The sequence below is a fragment of the Neovison vison genome, chromosome 3, assembly GCF_020171115.1.
Source record: "Neovison vison isolate M4711 chromosome 3, ASM_NN_V1, whole genome shotgun sequence".
Taxonomy (NCBI): Eukaryota; Metazoa; Chordata; class Mammalia; order Carnivora; family Mustelidae; genus Neogale; species Neogale vison.
The window spans coordinates 96,711,913-96,730,278 of record NC_058093.1 but is presented as its reverse complement, the minus strand read 5'-3'; the positions used below and the strand labels follow the sequence as shown (position 1 = coordinate 96,730,278).

General features: G+C 44.3%; 1 protein-coding gene across 1 annotated transcript in view; it reads right to left on the bottom strand.

Moving 5' to 3' along the window:
• The window catches only part of TMEM163 (transmembrane protein 163), a 221,031-nt gene that overhangs the window by 73,624 nt on the left and 129,041 nt on the right, over positions 1–18,366 (bottom strand). Inside the window, exons 3-4 of the mRNA XM_044242592.1 lie at positions 17,850–17,893; positions 16,370–16,461 (exon numbers count right to left, since the gene is read on the bottom strand). Of these exons, the coding sequence (XP_044098527.1) occupies positions 16,370–16,461; positions 17,850–17,893 (136 nt within the window). The remainder of the gene's footprint in view (positions 1–16,369; positions 16,462–17,849; positions 17,894–18,366) is intronic.

The window sequence follows — 18,366 nt, the reverse complement described above, 5'->3', positions numbered from 1 at the left end:
CCAAAGAACTTCCCCTGCCCACTTCCCCTGCCCTGGGACAGATAGAAAAAGACAGCAGACAGAGACAGACCGCGGTAAGACGGAGCAGACCTGAGCCCCTTGTCCACACAACAGCCCGCTGGTCTCAAGGGCGGTGCAATTCCTCCCTCCCCAAACATTTTGATTAAGGCCAGGCTTCTGGGACCGCCAGAGAGATTGGGTGGAGCAAGACATGCAGAAAATAACTCCGAAGTCATTTCTTTCTCCCAAGACCTTTCATTAGACAAACCCTCCTCCTCCCTGAGCACCTTTGCTTTTAATAAGATGTGATATTTGCAAAACGTCGATTCAATAATAAGGAAATGTGTCCTGCCTTGGTCCCGACCATGTTTGCCACCTCCTCCAACAATCGCATTTCTGGAAATGCAGAATCGCAGGTTAATTATGCAAAGGGCAGACCCATCTTTGCCTCCCCATTGTTGTAAGCCTGTCCCTGGCTTTCGTTATCATGATCTTGGGAAAGCAATCTCATCCAGCCCCGCAGCTGTGGCCACACAGTGAAGGGCGCTTGGGGAATACTGCCTACTGCCGGCTTGTTATGCATATCAAAGAGGCGAGCTTACCCTTCCCCTGCTTATGTTCGTCATTCTCCCATACATTTGGGGCTGGCAGCATTCCCAATTACAGTGGCCACCCCATGAACAACCAAGACTGCAGATCAGTGGCAGATGACAGCCCTGCCATACTGGGGGACTGACAAGTCTCCCGTGTGAGGCACGCTCTTGCCAACAAACCCCTCATTCAGAATACAGGTTGAGCTAGGATGCACTAAAAGACTGTGAAAACCACAGTGTAGTTGTCTCTCCTTACAGAAAAAAGTGCCCCATATTTCAAACCCAGAGCCTAGAGGAACACACACACAGGTGTGCATAGATTCAACCACAAGCAGTAACAGCCACACAGCTTAAAATGGCAAACGCTGGAAACACTCAGGTCTCCTAACAGGACACTGCAAACCAAAATTATGGTATAGCTAGCAGAACTCCATGAGGCCCTTAAAAAGAAGGAATTACATATATAGGCAGGGGGTTTTTTAACGTCCTTGGTTTCATATTAGGAAGAAAAAAGCAGGTTCCAAAACAATATCAACAACAAGGCCCTATTGTCATTTACACCTAGTGGTGTGTGTATGAAGCATATGGGTGTGTACTATATTTTATTTGCATACAAACTACTCTGGAAGCACTTGCACCAAACTGTTCATTTTGATTATCTTTCATGGGGGAGACCAGAAAGGATGAGGGGAAGTATGAATGAGAGAGAAAAGGTTCACTTAAATTTTGTTAATTTAAACGTATAGTTCTGCAAATACGTATGACAGTGACAGCCAGTGAGATGAATAAAAATATTCTCATTTTTAAAGAAATGACACAGGGCCTCCTATTAACAAGAATGGCGGAATTCCCTGATGACACACCACCTGCACTCTCTGACATTAATTACATAATCAGATCACCTCACCTCCCCCCAAGCTTAATGACTTGCCCGTGGCTTCCCACTGCTCGTATTATCCAAATCCCTCCCGAGGGTCCCCAAGCCCCGGCTGCCTCACAGCATCATCTCACCGGGGCCCCTCACTAACAGGGGCCAGACACAGGACCCTATTTTTTCAACCCCCAAACACACCAAGCTGGTTCCCACCCTCAGGCTTTTGTTCACACCAACCCCTCGCTCCAGGAATGCCTTTCCTGCAGGCTCCTTCCTGCCGTCCCAAATATCTGTTCAAGGACCTTCCCTGTCACCCAGACCCCAGAGGATTCCCCCCCCCATACGCTCTCAGTCCCATCGGCCTGGAAGATCATCTTCACAGCTCTCACTTCCCTCTGCCGTGACATTACTGGCCATCTACCCCTTTCAGGCCCATGAAAGTGGGAGCTGCTCTGTCTCTTGTTTCCTGGCACCTCAAGAAGTACTTGGCACACTGTGGGCTTTCAGTCACTCACTGCTGAACCGCGAGTACGTATCACCGCTGGGTGCTGGAAAACGCATCTCCTGACAGGAATCTGAGCAGCAAAACTGGACTCGCTCAAAATACATCCTGCCTTCTCACATTGGAAACAGAATGCACCCCACCAGGACACCTCTCTGACCACAAACTGGGTCCCTAGATCATCATTCCCCAGCCAGAAACGCAGACTACCTGAAGAATTCAAAATGAGGACAGGGTTCAGATTCACTGCAATTTCATGGTAGTCCGTCAAGACTCACTTACCCGTGAATCCTCACTATGCTTGGTCAAGGCAGGAAAGGAAGTTTCTCCATGACCACCTGTCCTGAGCTGTCGATCTCAACACTCAAATGAGCCTCGGGGAAGAGCAGCTATTTAAGCCAGGCTGGTCTTAACCAGAGCCAGTAATGCATCTTGCTCAAAAAAGGAGCAAAGGAGGCTACTGAGACACAGGGCCTAAACAGGTCATTTTTCAAACTTCCGTCTGTTCTCTCAGACAGGACTGGTCACCTGACTCTTCATACCGCTGCTGTTGTTTAAAGATACTCAATTTCAGACCCCAATACATGCCTTCACATTCTGGAAGGAGAGCACCTCTGATGGTCCCGTTCTCCCGTGACATCAGCCTCAGTCACCTTGGGAGAGAGGGAGAATTTGAACTTGAAGAGGAGGTGAGGTCGGCGTACAGCACGTTTTCAGGGTACTTCCACACCACTGACAGAGCTGGTATGCGGGTTTTCTGATTAAAAACATACACACAGAAAGCAGAAAAGATTTCTTGGCTGAAAATGCCAAGGAACAAATTCTGGTAGGTACCGACACCTACACTAACAGTCCCTTTGCAGCAACAAACACAAGAGCAAACAGAGGAACAGGGCAACTGCTACCTGTCCTCAGTCACCCCAGGAAAGCTCCAGAGAGCGGGGGTTTAACCCTTCCATTTAAAGCTTAGAGCAACGTTCCGGCGTGATACTCAAGCCCTCTTGGGGAATTTCCCCTCTGCTGGCCTGGGGCTAAGAATTTAGGTTAACAGGAGGAGATAAATGGGGAGCTGCTCTATCAGTGGGCATAAATTTTCTATCACACAAGATGAACAAGTTCTAGAGAACCACTCTACCACACTGTGCCCATAGACACACTGTTGCATTGTACACTTCAACATTTGCTAGGATGGCTCTTACATTATGTATTTTTACTATGATAAAATTTAAAAATTTTTAAAGAATTTAAGTCAATTGAATTATATTTAGAAATATATATTACTTTTATATATATAAATATTTTTATATTTACTTATTGTGTACCATGTATATATGTATGTGTACACACACACACACACACACACACCCTTTTCAATTCTTCAAAACATGTTCTCTTTTGATTCTTTTCCTGATATGTCCAAGGCAGGTAAGACAACAGTTTTAATCTTAACCTATTAGATAAGGAAATGAAAGCAAACGATAGTTACACTGCATGTAGCAGACACAAACCTAAAACGTGGATTTTTTGCCTCTCAAGTTGGGGCTAAAATGTGGAGCTGTTCACTACTGTTCCCTCCTGAGTCTTCTGACTTCTGAGCCCACAGTCACACCTATCATCAGCGCACAATGAATCCATGGGGCTTCTCATGTTAGCAGGACTAACACAGCACAGCCCTGAAATGAAGGCAACACCAGGCTCTGGAGTCCAGCAGGGGTTGGTGCAAATCACCAGCATGAATCCCACCTCTACAACTTTGGGCAAGTCACTGTACCTCTCTGTATCCATGTCCCCATCTATAAAATTGAGGGAGTGACATGTGTGTCTCACTGGATTGTTCTGAGGATTAAATGAGAGAAATGAGAGATAATACTTAGCACAGTCCCGAAAGAATGATATGAAAATCCAGGGTGCCTGGTGGCTCAGTGGGTTAAGGCCTCTGCCTTCAGCTCAGGTCATGATCCCAGGGTCCTGGGATCGAGCCCGCACCAGGCTCTCTGCTCCACAGGGAGCCTGCTTCTGCCTCTGTCTCTCTCTGCCTGCCTCTCAGCCTATTTGTGATCTCTGCTTGTCAAAAACATAAATAAAATCTTTTAAAAAAAAATGATATGAAAATCAGTAGTTAAGACCGGCCTAAAAGTTTAACTTATAGATCCAAACCCACTGGATCAAAACAAGAATTCTACAAAAACCCCTTGGCTCCCTACCAGACCATAAAATCCAAAGCTGTCCATCTAAGGCCTCCAGGTAGCCTGAAAATATGCAATGAAAGAAAGAAAAGGAAGCCTCCATTGCTACCAGATGCTGACAGTCTCTATCCCCACAGGCTGAAAAATGAAGACAACCATAGGAATCCCCAGATGATGTTCTTCTGATGGACATACTATGCCTCCACTAATCAACCAGCATCCTGTTTTTACAGGTCAGTTCTATGAGCCTGATTAATCTTAGTCCCCTGTTTTTGTGTCCTTAAAGCCAAACTTCAGTCTGTAAGGCCACCAGCCAGACTCTGCAGAGTCATCAGAAGGCCAGAAGGACATGGTCAGTGGAGTCAAGGGCCCCTTGAAGGAAGCTTCCTCCAGATACCATCTACTTCACTAGCAGGGGTAATGGAGCTTCTAATGGGTCTATGGGAATCGAGACAAAGAAACAAACAAGGGAAAAGAATGGTGACTTTTCAAAAGCGTAAGAACCCTCAGGTATAAATCAAAACCCCGATGAGATACCACTCATACCCATGAGGATGGCTGGACTCGAAAAGGCAGGTCACACCAGATGCTGATGAGAATGTGGAGAAATTGGCACCCTCATACATTGCTGGTAGCAATATAAAATGGTGCAGCCACTTCTTTAAAGACAATTCTTTAAATGTTAGCTATAGAGTTACCATCTAACCCAACAATTTCCCTCCTGGGTATGAAGCCAAAAGAAATAAGAACTATTTCCATCAAACACTTCTACACAGGGTCACCTGGGTGGCTCAGTGGGTTAAGCCTCTGCCTTTGGCTCAAGTCATGATCTCAGGGTCCTGGGATCGAGCCCCACATCGGGCTCTCTGCTCAGCAGGGAGCCTGCTTCCTCCCCTCTCTCTCTCTCTTTCTTTCTCTCTGCCTACTTGTGATCTGTCAAATAAATTTAAAAATTTAAAAAAAAAAAAACACACTTCTACACAAATGTTCACAGCAGCATTATTCCTAACAGCCCCAAATGAAACCACCCAAGTGTCCATCAACTAATGAATAGATGGACCAAATGTGGGACATGCAGACAACAGAATACATACAGCAGTAAAAAGATGGGAAATATTGATCCATGGTACAGTGTGGAGGAAGGTGGGAAACATTATGCTAAGTCAAAGACTAAGTGAAGGAAGAAACCATGCAGAGCCACAAAGGAGCACACGGTGTATGAAGTCACTTATATGGAAGGTTCAGAGTAGGTTCCACTCCACAGACCGACAGATGAGGGATTGCCTAGGACCAGAAGTGGGGGAAGGCAAGTTGGAAGGAGCTGGAAGGAGTGGGGCCTTTCTTCATGGCGACAGAAACATTTTCGTGAAACTGATTTTGGGGATACGTGCACATTGCTATGAATATCTTAAAAGCCATTGACTTGTCCACTTTAAATGCATAAACTGCCTGCATTGTGAATTACATTTTAATAAAGTTATTTTTAAAAAAAATTTTTTTCCCAGAAAGCCTACTTTTAAAAATAACCCCCATTGGGGCATCTGGGTACCTCAGTCCGTTGAGAGTCCAACTCTTGATGTCAGCTCATGTCTTGATCCCAGGGTTGTGAGTCCCAGCCATACACTGGGCTCTGTGCTGCGCATGAAGCCTACTTTTTAAAAAAATAATAATAACCCCCATTTATGGGATACCTACGACTTGTCAAACACTGTGCCAGGCAACTTACCTATGTTACCTCATTTGTTTCTCATAACAATTTTACGAGGTGGGTAGAAGCCATTCCAAAAACAAATGAACAACTCAAATATTCTTCTAGATGCCTTCTACTTGGTGATATGAGTAAGTTAAATCATGATATGGAAAGATGCTGGTAAAACCCACGCATGAACAAATAAAAACTCAGAGGGTGCGACTATTTAGAGAAAGACAGGAGATGGGGAGGGCGAAATCACCAGCTTCCATCCTGTGCAATTTCATAGACTTCCTTGCCCAGGGAAAGCTGCGTGCACTGTGGCAGGTCCCTTCAGAAGAGAAGTCATCATATGTAAAAGCACCCGGTGGAGTTGATGCTGAGTCTAACAGCGCCCAGTAGGATAATCACAGGAAGGCAGTATAAACATAGAGGAGATGAGAGCTTTATTCCTTGTTCCCAGCCTGGCTTGCTTTTTACATTCTCCCAAAGGGAAAAAGTGTGCTTGACAGGATTACAAAAATAACATATGCACCTTATGAAATTTTTTTCAGAAAATGCATGAAGTATAAAGAAGAAAGTCATCATCAGCCATAACCAGCATCAAAAGTTGGTGTTGATTACTAGTCAATGGCAAGTACTGAGCAAAATTAAGTTGGGTTTGAGTTGTCCAGCCGCTAACACACAGGACAAGACCTGGAGACTGAAGGGAGAAGAAATGTGCCATGAAAACTGTGACCCTACAGCTTCAAATGCAGCTGGAAAAACTGAGCTGGAAAAACGAGCACACAGACTCGTCCTCTGAAAATGGGACCACTCAGAGATGGCAAAAAGCCTGACAAAATCCCACTGCCAAAGGCAGTCACAAAAAGGGAAGAACGCTCTTCTTACCCAACCATCTTAAACCTCGCCACTTCAGTGAGTGTTCCTGAACTAAGTCTGTTCACCACAAAGCACAGGCAGCAGCATGGAAGGCGGAGGAATGACAAATATGGGGATTTCTAGGCTCAGGTTTCCAAAGGGTGACCACACTCAAGGAGAAGGGGTCCCATTCACAGTTTGGGGCCCTGGTGTTCTTGGGGATAAAATCCTCTCCACCCATCACTTGCCTTGTTCTGGCAGCAGGTGCCAAAGGAGAGGCCACAGACTTGGATAAAGATGTGCTCCTTTTCCTTGATAGCAAACCCATAGAACCCTTGGCCCAGGATCCAGAAGACCCTACACAGCTACCAGCTTGGCCTGAAAACAAGAACCAAAGTTTCAACGAGTGTGGAGAGAGTCCAGGCTGCAGCTAAGACAAATGATCTCCATTTGCAAAGCCTTTGAGACCCAGAAGAGCTGCAGAGCTTGTCATGGCAGCCCTTTGCCAAGGGACCAAGATATGAACAGATGCTCCTGGGAATAGTAACCCATTCCTGGGCGGACCTAGCTGTGTCCAACCAACAGCCAACCACTTCCCTACCTTCCAGAGTCAGAACCAAAACCCAGGACCCCATTTTCAGTTCTATCTTTATATAATAAGATTTTATACATCTTTCTGGATCCATACCACTTTCCTCCCTCCAATTAAATCGGATTACAGCAAATTGCTGAGAAAGGTATTTCCAGGAGAAAGGGTAAGGGGTAGTAGAGACTGGAAAGAAAAACCAATATAACAAAGACACACAAATGATCACTTAAAGAGGCAGTGTTGCATAATGGTTATGAGCAAATTTCTGAGCAAGCAAGATGTAGGTTCAAACCCCAGTTGTATCAATAACTATCCATGAGCCTTCAGAAACACTATTAACCTTCTCTACCAGCTGTCAAATAATACCTCTACCTAATGCAGCATCCAGAATGATACCTGGCACAGAGTAGATGCTCAGGAAATACTTATCATCACCTTAATAAAAGCTATCAAAACTTTACATAAGATGAAGGGCTTCTGCAATTCACTCTTTCATTCTGCAACTCTTTAAGTGAGCACTTAGTAATTGCCAGGTGTTTTTCTAGGGAATGGGGATAAAAAGATGAAGACACTGAAGGAATCTTCTTACCCTTGAGAGCTTAAAGCCTTCTGAGGGCAACAGATAGTCAACAAATGTACTGATACAGAAATTAATACAGGTCTTTAGACCAATGAAGGAAAAAAACCAAGGCACTGCAAAAAACAATAAGGCAACAGGGAGGACAGGGGAGGGTGGATGAGGTGGGGAGCAAAGCAGGGAAGATCTGGTCAGTTATTAAGTTGTACTTTCTTTATCACTTAAGTTCTATAGCCAGAGTCCAGGAAATGTTTCAAAAAGGAAACAAAAGTTTTCTCATTCCCATCTGAAATTCTGGTAAACCAGCTCCCAAAAGAAATACAAATGCCAGAAAGCCATCTGAGAGTACGCTCAGACTGATAACTAAACAAATGTATGTTAACATGGAGAATTCAATTATCTACCCGGACAAAATAGCAGAGCTCAGAAAGAGTTTTAACACTTAGTGCCGGTCAAGGTAAGTCAACAGACATCCTTACCCCTGCCCAGGGGTATGGAAATTAGTATGACCTTGTTGGAGCACAGTGTGACCCCGGGCATCAAAATTACAGGTTAGCATATTCTTTGAACCCAGACTTCTAGTAATTTACCCAGAAGAAATAAGACTAGCATCAAAAATACAAATGTATAAGGACAGTTTTTCAGGTCATTTCTAGCCTCAAGACACTGGAAACAACCTACCTCTTCAGCAGAAAATTACTTCACAAACCATGCTAAATCCATACACAGAATACTGCCTAGCTATCAAAAAAAAAAAAAAATAACATACCTCTATTTATCCAAAGATGGGAAAATGTTCAAAACATGATAGTAAGTACTGAAAAGCCAGTTTGCAGAAGGGTATATATAGATGATCTCCATTTATGTAGAAAATAAATGTATATGTAACCATGCATATGCATGCATGCAAACACAATACACATTAAACCGTTAACTCTGGTTCTCCCTGGACGGCTGTCTAATAATTGCTATATTCATTGTTATGTTGTTGTGGTGGTGGCTTTTTGGTTTTTGTTTTTTTGTTTTGTTTTGTGAGAGCATGTGTGCATGCAAGGGCAAAGGGCAGAGAGGGAGAGAGAATTAAGAGAATCTTAAACCCCAAGGCAGGGGGTGCTCAGTCTCAGGGCACTGAAATCATGACCTAAGCAGAAATCCAGAGTCAGATGACTAACCGACTGCGCCACCCAGGTGCCCCTTGCTATATATTTTGTACCTCTATGAATTACCTTAACTTTTTACAATAATCGTATATTACTCTGTCCTGCCCCACAAATGAGATTTCTTTTAGGGATGAAGAAATTAAATCAGGAAATAAAGCAATAATCTTTTATCACCTCACTACCCTATCACCCCATATCCCCAGGTCAAAAGCAAGTTTCTCAAAATGCCAGAGCGTGTGTTTGGGCTTTTAAATTCTCTCCTTACAAATTCTTTTGTTCTGCCCTGTTCCAAAGCAATTAAATAATTACTACACTGTTCCAAAGCAATTAAATAATTAAATAGAATTAAACAGATTAATTTCAAACTACTCTAGAATGACTAGTGTAAAAACATTTTCAAAATTCCAGGGATGGGGGCGCCTAGGTGGCTCAGTGGGTTAAGCCGCTGCCTTCGGCTCGGGTCATGATCTCAGGGTCCTGGGATCGAGTCCCGCATCGGGCTCTCTGCTCAGCAGGGAGCCTGCTTCCCTCTCTCTCTCTCTCTCTCTGCCTGCCTCTCCCTCTACTTGTGATTTCTGTCAAATAAATAAATAAAATCTTTAAAAAAAAAAAATTCCAGGGATGGAAAATAAGTAATCTAACATTTCTTTAAGGATTTTATTTTAGAGACAGAGAGAGAGAGAGCATGAGCGGGGAAGGAAAAGAGGAAGGACAGGCAGACCCCTTGCTGAGCATGGAGTTGGATGCGGGCCGTGATCTCATGACCCTGAGATCAAGACCTGAGCTGAAACCAACAGTTGGATGCTTAACCGACTAAGCCACCCATGTGCCCCATGATGTAACATGTTTTGAGCATATACTGCTGTCATATTCAATATCATGTTTAATCCTCACCACAACACCATTTGGTAACTATCATGGCCCACCCCCTTTCACAGATGAGAAAACTGAGGCTTTGAAAAATTCATGTATCACGCAAGGTCACAGAGTGCAGATCTGATGGAACAACTCTCCTCAGGGACAGTAGCAGTTTTCCTGTGGGCTGCTGCAATGGAGCTCCATAAATTGAGGGCCTTAAATAACAGAAATGCATTCTCTCACAGTTCTGGAAGCTAGATGCTCAAAATCAAGGTGTGGGCGGGCCTACACTCCCTCGGAAACCTGTAGGGCAGAATCTCTCCCTGTCTCTTCGAGCTGCTGGTGTTTGTCAACAATCCTTGGAGTTCCTTGGCTTCTAGATACATGCCTCTGAATCCTGCCCCTGCCATCCAGTGGCCATTGTTCCCCTGTGTGCTTCTGTCTCTTCCTACAAGGACTCCCATCATTTGGGAATTAGAGCTGCGAAGACACTTCTTCCCAATTAGGTCACGCTGTGTAGTATTCAGGGCTAGGATTTCAAAATATGTTGGGGAGACACATTTCTACACATAACATGGACCCAAGAAGACGACACTCCTTCCTCTAACACATCCTGCCCACAGCAGCACAGCCCGTTAATGTCATGCCTGTGTCATGGAAGGTTTTATATGAACTTTCCATGACTGCAAAGGCAACTCTCCTCTGCCTTCAGGCAAGGTTGCATCTTAACTATTCAAGGCATGGGAGCTCAGGTCCGGCTATGAAGGCTTTCTGCCTTCTACACTGGCTCTCAGCAGTCACTGGGGGACTCTGAAAATTTATTCTTCCAGGTCAGGTCACTCACGAGCTTTGTAAGATTAAGATCACTAAAAAGATACGGAGGAAATATGGTTCACTTTCCCAGAGTCCCTGACTTAGGGTCTGATCGAATGCTCCTGAGAAGAGGGGGAGACATGGTACTAGCTCACCATGTTACTGGTAGAACTCATTGCCTTTGCCATCCACTTAGATCAGACACCAAAACCGAATTACCAGGTGCCTGGGTGGCTCAGTGGGTTAAGCCGCTGCCTTCGGCTCGGGTCATGATCTCGGGGTCCTGGGATCGAGTCCCTCATCGGGCTCTCTGCTCAGCAGGGAGCCTGCTTCCTCCTCTCTCTCTCTGCCTGACTCTCTGTCTACTTGTGATCTCTCTCTCTCTCTGTCAAATAAATAAGTAAATAATCTTTAAAAAAAAAAACAAAAACAAAAACCGAATTACCAATATGCTATTTCTTGACTGAATCAGTTATTTTTCTTTTTTCAATTTCTGGAACTGTTTCCAAAAGCTGAAAGAATGTTTGCTGAAACCAGTAATCAAAAGCCAACCTGTCAACTGGTAGTGTTCAGACCAAGGCATTTGGCTCAGCAAATTGGGGGGGGGGGCACCAGTGCTGATAAAAACCAGAGCAAGGACCCCACATGGGTGAAAACCAGTGTGCCCTACGTTTATTTCGCCTGAGGAGACACGTAAGGATTTATGCCTAAGAATATCTACTCCAGAGCTTTCAAATTTGCTTTCCAATATGCTGCTAAGCATCAAGCCATTTGGAGGTACATTTGGAAAAAGTGAACAACCTCCCAGGCTGTGTTTCTGCCTCGGTGTTGCAGAATTTCAAGCCTGTAAAGGTGAACGGCCTCCCATCTGCCTCTACCTCTCCATCTCAGCAAATTGACGGAAGGCCCGAGGAGACAGCTGGGACTGGGGTACATTCACGGGCTTCCCACCTGTGCTGCAATCATGCAAAATGTCAGAGGCCCCCAGTGAGCATCAGGCTCTATCTTCCCATGGCAAGCAGCCTGACGGCCCTCCATAGCTAATGGCAGCAGGAGGCTGTACCTCCTGAGGCCGTACATGGTACACAAGGCTGACAATGGCGGAGACGGGCGTGAAAAGCTCCATGTCATTTGGCCTTGCCAAGTTCCTCCTACACTCATTTCTCCCATGCCCGCCACCTCCGGCACCTTCTTCCTTCTCTCAGGATCTTGCTGTCATTTCCAGGACTCTGAGTAACAACACTTTTTTTTTTTTTAAATGGATTAAAAATGATCACAGTACCTAAAGAGTCACTGTCTAATACAGGAGCCACAAGCCACATGTGACAATTTACAGTTCAATTAATTTAAATTAAATCAAGCTAGAAACCTATACACAGAACCAGTGTTTCATGGCCCCATGTGGGTGAGGGTTTGAGGACACTGGACCATGCCGCTATAGAAGGCGTCCAGGACTGCGGAGAGTTCTAGCCGGTTGCTCTGGTCTAAAGGACAGAAAGAGCAGACCTCACTTTCTTCTGTCCCCAGTCCCCCTCCCTGCGGTGAGCCTGCTGCCTGGCCGCTCTGTATCCTCGCAAGAGGTTTGATGTACATGGATGCAAACCTCTGTTGTTAAAACCAATGACAAAAGATCCTAAGCACTATTTTGTGGCATGCTTCCTTCACCTCAAGGTACTCGTAAGTGTACCATGTAAGCGCACAGGTACTGCTTCATTCTTTCAGTGGCCCCGTGGCAGTCTATGGTAGCCAGGATGACTATCATCACCTCCCCTTTCTAGTCACACTCTTCAGTGTTCCCTTGCTCCCTTCCCTCCCCAGAAGACTTTCATCCTCTCCCAATGACCACATCCTCAGGCTCTTGTCCTCACCTCTCTGCCTCATCAAAACCTGGCTGCTCCCCAGGGAAGCCGCTTTCCCTACCTCTGAAGCAGAGGCAGAGTGTTGTTTCTCATCCACAATCACAAAGCCTCCCTTCCTCATGCTAAATTCCAAACCAGTCCTCCAGTTTTCTCCCCCGACATTTGTAGTCACCATCAGAGTGGCTGACACCTCGCTGTCAGCCCTGACCTCCTGCCCCCCTCCTTTAGTGACCTACAACAGCAGCACCTGCTTCAGTGTTGATCTCCTCCCCGAAGTCTGCAAGCACTCCTCCCGTCCCAGATGGAGCATCCAGCCACTACCCGGTGTGACACACGTCCCTGACCTTTGGTTCGCACCCTACCCCAGCCACCCACTCCCAGCCTAAATCCACCCCCATGCAAGAATCACCCATGAAATGCTGGATTTCAGCATCTCTCTCCCAGATTTCTGCCTCACGCCCATTGCCAGCTACCTAAGGAAGCAAGACCTCTCATCCCCAAGGACCATTTGTTACCTTCCCGTGGCCATCAGGCTAAGTGAAAGAAGCCAGTCGCAGAAGAACAAATACTGTAGGAGTCTACTTATTTGAGGTAACTAGAGGAATCAGTTCAGAGAAACAAAGTAGAACTGTGGTGCAAAGGGCTGGGGGAGAGGGACAAGGGTAGCCATTTACTTAGTATAAAGCTTCAGTTTTGCATGATGAAGTCCTAGGGACTCTGTTCACAGCCATATATGAACGTATTTAATACTACAGGGCACACGCTTATACAACTAAGATAGTAAATTCAATGCTATGTATTTTTTACCACAGTAAAAGAAAAAAAAAAAAGCAAAACAAAACTCCTGAGGCTACATTCTGTAGCTGGATATCTTAACAACTGAGGTGTGCTCCCTGGTGGTGCTAACAGCATCCTATCCTCCTCTGGGCATCAAACCACTGCCCCATGCAGTCAGCACACACAGTGTCCAGGGGCAAGGCTGACGAAGCTTCCTCTCCTCCCTGCACTGGCAATTCCAGACCCCAGATTCTTTCTGAAGCTTAGAGTCAAAGTAGGACAAATTAGAGGAATTAACTAAGAACCAGTTGGGTATTTCCCCCTTTATTATTCTCCAGCCACCAGCTGAAAGCCAGTGGTTTTTCTAGCTATGCCTCTCATAATTCATTCATGCTCATTAATATGCAAACACCAGTTTCTCAGCTGGCAAGGATTCCATGAATTTTTAATTTACATGGGATGAGGCAGAGATTAAAACTTTAAACTAAAGCCAACAATACAAAGGACTGCAGAGTGTCGTTTTAATCCCTACATTTAGATTCTCCAAATGAATTCACTGGCATCATCATGTGAGCCATCATCTGGGAATTACTGGAGCAACTCCACTCTGAGTTTTTGCCTTTTGGTCATCAATATATATTTCTTTTCTTTCTTTTTCTTTTTTTTTTTTTTTTATGATACCTGTTTTGGGATCGCTAAAAACAGTGAAACCAAAGACATTTCTTGTCATCAATCTTTTAATCTTAAAAAAACTCTAGGCCACCTGGCAAATGTTCAAAGAGATCCCAACTCTATAGAAAATCCACAACAATTTGTAGATTTGTGACTAATACCTAAAAAACTCATTTCAGCACAAAGGAAATCAGATTTTTAAAAGCACATTAGAAGAGAGAAATTGAGAAACACGGAACTCAATTCCTTCTGGACTGCAAATCACATTCTGGATTAGTAATTCTAAGATAAGAAAAGACAGAGGGAAGAGCTTTCTCTTTTGAGGGCAAGGCCCAAAAGAATTATAATACAAGGCATATATGTAATTAATTTCTAAAATCCACATTAGAGAAAGGAAAGAGAACTAAAATTAACTATAATAGTTTAATCCAATATATCCAAAATATTTCTTTAAGGTTTTATTTTTAAGAAATCTCTACACCCAACATGGGGCTTGGACTCACAAGTCTGAGATCCAGAGTCGTGTGCTATACCAACCGAGCCAGCCAGGCACCTCATATCCAAAATATTCTTTTGTCAATGTGTAATAAATATCTTTAAAATTTTTAATAAAATGTCTACAATCCTTTTTTTTTTTTTTTTTTTTAAAAGTCTTTGGAATTTAGTATTTTGCACTTACTGCATCTCTTATTTCGGACCAGCTACCCATAAGTGCTGAAATGTCCCCAGCGACTACCATACTGGGCAGTACAGCTAGAGAACCAAAGAATCTATGTTCTTCTGACAGGAAAAGGACTACGTTTTGAAATGTGAGCCTATCTCTGGGTTGTTCTCACTGCATACCTCAATAAGTAGCCACCAACAACCTGTTTTTTTCTATTAGCTACTCCTTTAATTAGACTAGTATTAATTCAACATTCATCATTATATCATCATTTTAAATTTTATAAAATCAATTTACTAGAATGGTTTTAAGTTTTCAGCCATCAATTGACTCACTTTTTTAAAAAAAATTAACCTTACCCTAAACAATGGCATCTGTGATATCACAGATTTGATCCTTCGTATTTGTTAAAAGAGCTAAAGCATATTAAAATAAATACCTAACACTTCAAAGAAGCTTCTGTGCTCTACCTAAAGCCAACAGTGAAATAAAATTTGTCCTCATTTGTGAATCAGTTACAGCATTACCTTCCAGAAGCTTTCTGTTTGGCACATGCAACCCCAGATATATTACTATATGAGTCCTCTAGCACCTAACATTTGTATCTCAACATTTAAACATTTAAATATGACACGGCATTCCCATCAAAACTACCTTCTGTCTGGGTACCTCCAGAAACACAGCAGGGGAGAATTTACTCATTTGTATTCAACTGTCCAAAAGTCACAGAGGTGGGATCAAACACTTCCCTTAATGGCCAGTGGTGGCTCAATCTCAGGGAAGCCCCCTCAATAATTAATAATGATGGCAGCTAAGGTGTCCTGAAGTGCATACCAAACACTGCTATAAGTTATGTATGTATATATTGTTCAAATATATATAGCATATATATATTGCATTACATATTGAGCATATATATTATATATAATAACCCTAGGAAGGAGGTGTTGTTTTCCTACTTTTCCAAATGAGGAAACAGGGCACGGAGCACTTAGCAGCTTCCTATAGTCACAGAGCTAGCAAGTAGTACAACTAAGATTCAAAGCCAAGAAATCTGATTCTGGAGCCTGTGCTATTATCAGCCTGGAGGTTACAAATGGAATAAAGAAGATGGAAGTTGGGAAAGACGTTTTATGGTCACAAACTCAAATTCCTCAAAGACAAAATCATCACCCACAGGATGTAGAGACTGGGACAAGCAATGAGGACAAGCAATAGAGAGAGGAATGAAAGACAAGCAGGGTACATTAGAATACCCTCAAGATGTCTTCCAGAAATTACAGTAGAAAACTCCTCTTATTTAGAAAGAAAGAAAAAAAAGCATGAGAACGCAAGAGAACAAAGATTCCAGAAACACAAAAAGAATGAGGATGGAAGGACGGATGAATTAAAACATGGACAGATCAATGGACAGATGGACAGAAGGATAGCCAGACAGATGAGCATACAAACATTACCTCCCGACTCAAGAGCAGAGAATAGGGTAAATTATAAAAAGATACCCCATCTCTCCAACCATCCCAAAAGGGGTCTACCATACGGCTGGTACCACAGTAGACACTCTCAAAGGCAATCTGGGTCCTCATTCTCATCCCCGGGTCCAAAGCTGCAAGGGGAGCTATGCTGACAGCCTAATGACGTGGCCTTCCTTTGCAAGGGTTCCGCAGCCTGGAAGAAGAGAAAAATCCACTTACATGTACTCCCTGTGGGCAGAGTGTACAGCGGCAGCATTGCTGTAACGCCACAGGACAATCGCCGAGGACAGGACGTCGAGGATGGCGTCAAACTAGGAGAAGGAGACACGGCATTAGTGTTTTCCGGAGTTAATAAGGCATGACTGTGAAGACACAAGACACAGATGCCTGGAATCTGAGTGAGTGACCTCAGAGCTAAGAGGCTTCACATCATTACGATGGAGGCTCTCATCATCCTCACGGTGGGTCCTGGGAATCTGCAGCCAAGGCCGCTGGACACACCAGACTGGTGGAAGGACCACGGCTCCTCCTCACTTTGCACTGCTCCCACAGACTGAGAAAGCACACTCCATGCTGCAGAGGGCTTGACTCCCTGGGCGCTGGCTCCGAGCACCCTGGAGATACGGGGGGTACGGACACTCTTCTAACACCTATCTCCCAGCAGGCAAATCACCACAGAATTTCCCCCTACATCACAGGTAAAAGATTCTGGGTAAGGGTTCTTTTCTGTGTCTGGCTCTCAATGGGATGCTTCTACCTGAGGTTCAGGGCTGAGCATGGGGCCCCGCAAGGGTTCTGGGAAATCTACTAACACTTCAAAATTGTATACAAAATTCAATGCTCTTGTTTGAATGAATGAGCAAATGTGTGAGGGACAGAGACAGAAGAAAGGAGAGTAAAGAGAGGTGTGTGGGGGTGTGGGGGGTGTGCACGCACAAACACACACACCCATTTTTCTGGAGAGGTTGTCCGTACTTTTTTCAAAGGACTCTAAAAACAATCTACGACCTCCAAAACATTTAAGTTCTCACAGCAAAGGGAAGAAGTGGATTTGGGAACAGGAACACATGCCCTCAGGCACAGGAAACCCCGAAGCTACAGAAGAGGATGCTGGACCTCCCCAGCTGAGTCACTGTACCACGTCACACTTTCAGTCTGGAAAACTACAAGCACTAGCAGTCTCTGGAAGGAATGTGGGGAAACTTCACCCAAGTTTTCGACACACCTTGCCCGTAAAATATCTGAGACCCAGTTTCTCCTACCAATTCCCATCAGGAAGCAGGTTTGGGAGTCAGGTTACCCCTCAAGGGGCTACAGACTGACTTGTCTAGTGCCAGCAGCCCCAGTCCCCCCCAACACCTCTGCCTGCACCAGCCAATGCTTCTTTACATCCAGGGTGCGCCCACTTTCACACCTACAACATTGAGGGAGAAAAACAGGCTAAGACCCCCTCAAACAATCTCTCAACCAGGTGTGGAAAATGAGGTACCCCAATCTGTTCTGGAGACCTGTGGAGCATCACTGCTGTTACTTCCACAAAATTATGATTTTATTATGGAAGCTACTGCCTTAAAAGATTTATCTGTCATGCGAAGCTCTCAGCTGCTAACCACCCTCTGAATGGCGAGCCCAGGGTGAGATACATGGGCTCAGGAAAAAACGTGCAAAACTTCATAAAAGTACATTTCAGGTTACTTACTGCAAACCCAAAAGCAGAGGCGCTGTACCTCATAACGGAGACAGCTAAAAAGAAAGAAAATAGTATTCAGAATATTTTAAGACCTCGTGGATATTTTCTCTCATTTCTGAGTATATTAGTACAGTTGATAGAGACTTTTAAACATCCCTGGGAAAGTTCCCAGAGAATTAAGTTAAAAATTAACTGTACTTGTAACACCTATGAACTAAAACAGGTAAAGAGTGAAATGAAAAGGTGGTGGACTCCACTGGCCACAGCGTCCCTTCCCACCGTGTCCTCAAGCACCACAGGGCCAGCTTCAGAATGAAAATGCCAATGCACTTATCAACCAAATGACTGCTAAGACTTAAAGAATTTAGCAACAGGGAACAGAGAGCTGGAAATCACATGCGACTATCAGAGCAAAAGTGAGACCATCCACACTGTTCCTGTCACAAGGTAATTACTGGGGGGTATCGACATGCACACACCATTGCTAACACGGTTGAGAGAACTCTCTCCCTGTCAGAGCTTAAAA